At 45.8% G+C, this 3,517-nt stretch overlaps 1 protein-coding gene across 1 annotated transcript; it reads left to right on the top strand.

The window, feature by feature from the left end:
* Positions 1-388: 388 nt before the first annotated feature.
* On the top strand, positions 389-1,536 carry LOC112887162. The gene has a single exon (XM_025953265.1). It carries the CDS (start codon positions 621-623, stop codon positions 1,278-1,280), a length of 660 nt encoding a protein of 219 aa, XP_025809050.1. The 5' UTR covers positions 389-620; the 3' UTR covers positions 1,281-1,536.
* Positions 1,537-3,517: the final 1,981 nt, after the last annotated feature.

Genomic DNA, 3,517 nt, shown 5'->3' with positions numbered 1-3,517 from the left:
GTGACCTTTGCCGAGTGTTACACTCGGCAAAGCCTTTGCCGAGTGTTTTCGGGGCTTTGCCGAGTGTCCCAGACACTCGGCAAAGGTCCTGAATCCGGTAGTGAATTGAACCATTGGAAATTCCTTACTAAACACTACTGCATGGTATTGTATAGAAGCTTAGATAGACAAGTATAAGAAAGAACCTATAGATAGATGTAGTAGCAGTAGCACCCAAGTTATGGTTACGTTTGAATAACTATCTAAAACAAATTAAGCAAAGGCTTGATCCATCATTGCCATGAGTAAAATATTTATTTAAGTGGGATTTAATTGCTTGATTATGAAATCGCAAAGTCACATACAAGCCTAATGGGTTCATGTGCTCTTTTGCTCGGGACCACATTGCCTGCCTCCCTGACCATGACCCCCCAATAACCCACCCTTCTGTATCTCTAGTACATCTCTCCTGGCTAACCATTAGCAGCTGACATCCCTCTCTCTCCCTACAACTTCAAAGCCACATTTATTTCAGCATCCTATAGCTACAACTTCCCCACCCTGTCCCTCTATTTCCAAACCCCAAGCTCTCATTTCAGTCAAACAAACTGCATCGATCTCTCAAGAAGGGCCAAAGGACAATGCTGGACAAGGAAGACTGGACGAGGATGCTCCCCAAGAGCTCGAGCCAGAAGACGCTCCGGGCCGCCATGCAGGAGGAGCGAGCCACCATGGCCAGCCGTCTCCTCTCCAAGGACCCCTCCTCCGTTTCCAACCCCTCCTTCCGCGTCTACTACGGCGTCGCCTCCGCGGGCTCCGTGCCTTTCATGTGGGAGTCGGCGCCGGGCACGCCCAAGAACTCCATCTCCGACACCACCCTCCCGCCGCTCACCCCGCCGCCGTCCTACTACAGCAAAAAGGGCGCCGCCGCCAAGACCAAGTTCTCCAAGTCCCAGTCCTCCAAGAAGCTCTTATCATCCTCCAAGCCGGCTAGCTTCGTCCAAAGCATCCTCCCCAAGCTGCGCAGGAGCCACACCATGCCGTCACGCTCACCGACGTCGGCGCCGCCGTCCAAGGATGGCGCACAGGTGCAGTGCACCCGGAGCCGGAGCAGGCTGCTGGCAAGCCCGCGGTCGTCGTTCTCGTCGAACTCGAGGGGAGACGAGGATGATGACGGCGGTGCGGCGTCGTCGCCGACGTCTACGCTATGCTTTCGGACGCGGCACTCCGGCGGCGGCACCGGGAGGCTGCATGGGCTGCTGGCGTCCGTGGTCGGAGGGCAAGGTACCGCTGCCTCTTGATTATGGTCTGGATCTCCCAGTATTCTTGGTGACATTTCCTCTTGGTCGTGTGCTACTACGGCTGTGCTACGTCGTCTTGCACACACTTACCTTGAGGAAATTACAAGGAGGGCTTTGTACGTTATATAACATGGGATATGAACAATGTAGTAGTGTTTTTAGTAGGATGCACTCAAAACAGGTGATGATTAATTTCTAATTTGTTCATGCTGAAGCCAAAATAATGTGTCTTATACAGATCTATGTGTTTGTGTCACCGTGTCAGCACATAGCTGCTTTTGTCCATGCTTTCTCTATCGCCTTTAAGATGTATACTTCGTATTCAAGATTCGAGCAAGTCTATTATCGTCACCCCTTGATTCTTGCTTTATAGTTACGAAAATGTCACTCAATCCCAAATCCTGGAATATCAATAATCCCCAAACTAGATAGTTTTCTAACTCATATCATGATTTTTTTCCCATCAAGATGCTCAAAGGATTTTGCACCGTACCTATCTTGAAGTCAACAAAGAATCACTACTACAGAAAATATTTTCAAGGGCGGGTAAAACGGCATTTCCAGGGCGGGTGCGATACCCGTCCCTACTTCTCGCAGGCACAAATGCTGTTTGCAGGGCGGGTAACGCAACTGCATCTAGAAATCCATTTCTAGTGGCGGCTCATGCCATCAACCACCCATAGAAATCCATTTTCAAAGGCGGGTCACCCCATCACTCGCTCCTAAAAATTCATTTTCAAGGGCGGATCACCCCATCACCCGCCCCTGCAAACTATTTTTCAGGGGCGGGTGATGGCTTCAGACACCCCTAAAAATATTCTTCCCGCCAAAATTTTTGTACCTTTTTCTTGCCTAATTTTTAAAATGGGATTCTCAATTAACCTATTCAGATCCAACACTAAAATAATACTATATATGCAATCAAATTATATAACCAGTTCCGACCTCAATAAGAAAAGAGTAAGGGTACATCCATGCCACCGTTCTTACAATATTGCAAGTTGGTACATCAATACTTAAGTTCTTACAATAGTGCAAGTTCAAATTCATAAGAAAAGTGTAAGGCTACATCCATGCATATCACACCTTCATGCTCCTCCGACCCTCTTCTATAGATATGAAAGATAGTTAAGGTTTACAATCGTCAAGCCTAGAACTTCATCAAAATAAACTAAAACACGGACAAGTGCACTCTCCTCTGCTTGCCAATGATAGACACATACAGTACTACAAATATCGAACAATGGACTGTTAAGCTGATTTGGCCTATAAAAGGTGAGTTTGGCTTGAAACTTCAAATCTCTGCTGAAGAATAGCTCTCCACCCATGTAAGTTATATCCACCGCTTCAATGACTTGATCCAGAATCGCTCGAAAACTCATTGCCGCATAGGTAGTACCTTGGAGGAGATCCTAAAAGCTGATAATAACGTTATGAAAGTTGAAGATGTAATATAACTAAAGTTAACAATGATAAAAATAATATCTTATACCCTATTATCTTGATTAAGCTGACAAAGCCTCTCACGCAGTCTGAATAACATTGCTTTCTCCCGCCTCGAGCTGCTTTATTTGAAAATATGAAAAGTCTGGCACAAAGTACCCGTGATCTTGAAGCTGCTCTATGCAGGCCTCCACGGCTAGCCTCTCATAAGTTACCCAATTTGGTGCAACTTCACCCACTGCGGTAATTGAAATCATCGGGATGGCATCTCCTGGTGCCATCAAGGTGAAGTCTATGTTTCGATCAGGTACTTGAAAAGAGATACGTACTTGATTGAAATGAGGTTGACAAAAAACCTCGGGTTGCAGTACAGGAGTAGTACCACCTACAGCTTCAATATCATCTTTGAGCCATCTAATATTGTTGATAAGCTGCATTGTATATAAGTAAATTTAGAAATTATTCATGTGTAGTAAAAAACATTTTAAAAGAAATTGATCCGCACGTTCGATTGCCAAATGGCAAGCCAATGGTGCCATAAAAGTGAAGTCCTGAACTATGAGGCAACGCATCCTCGACCATGCCTCCACGGCCACCAAAACCACCACGGCGGCCACCACCAGGATGGCCACCACCACGGAACATCACTAATTCAAATTGAGAGTAAAAAATCAAGCAAATTTACTAACAGACTCAATAACCGTAGTCAAATTTACATCGCTGAAATGACATCTCTGAAATGGAAAAAGAAAGGAAAACAAATCAAGAACATACCAGGAGGGGAGGAGGCATCG

Source organism: Panicum hallii, chromosome 3 (assembly GCF_002211085.1).
Source record: "Panicum hallii strain FIL2 chromosome 3, PHallii_v3.1, whole genome shotgun sequence".
Taxonomy (NCBI): Eukaryota; Viridiplantae; Streptophyta; class Magnoliopsida; order Poales; family Poaceae; genus Panicum; species Panicum hallii.
This window is presented reverse-complemented; position numbering and strand designations above follow the sequence as displayed.

Excerpts from the sequence above, each read along its gene's own strand:
- LOC112887162 (XM_025953265.1), top strand. The coding sequence starts at position 621 with ATGCTGGACAAGGAAGACTGGACGAGGATGCTCCCCAAGAGCTCGAGC.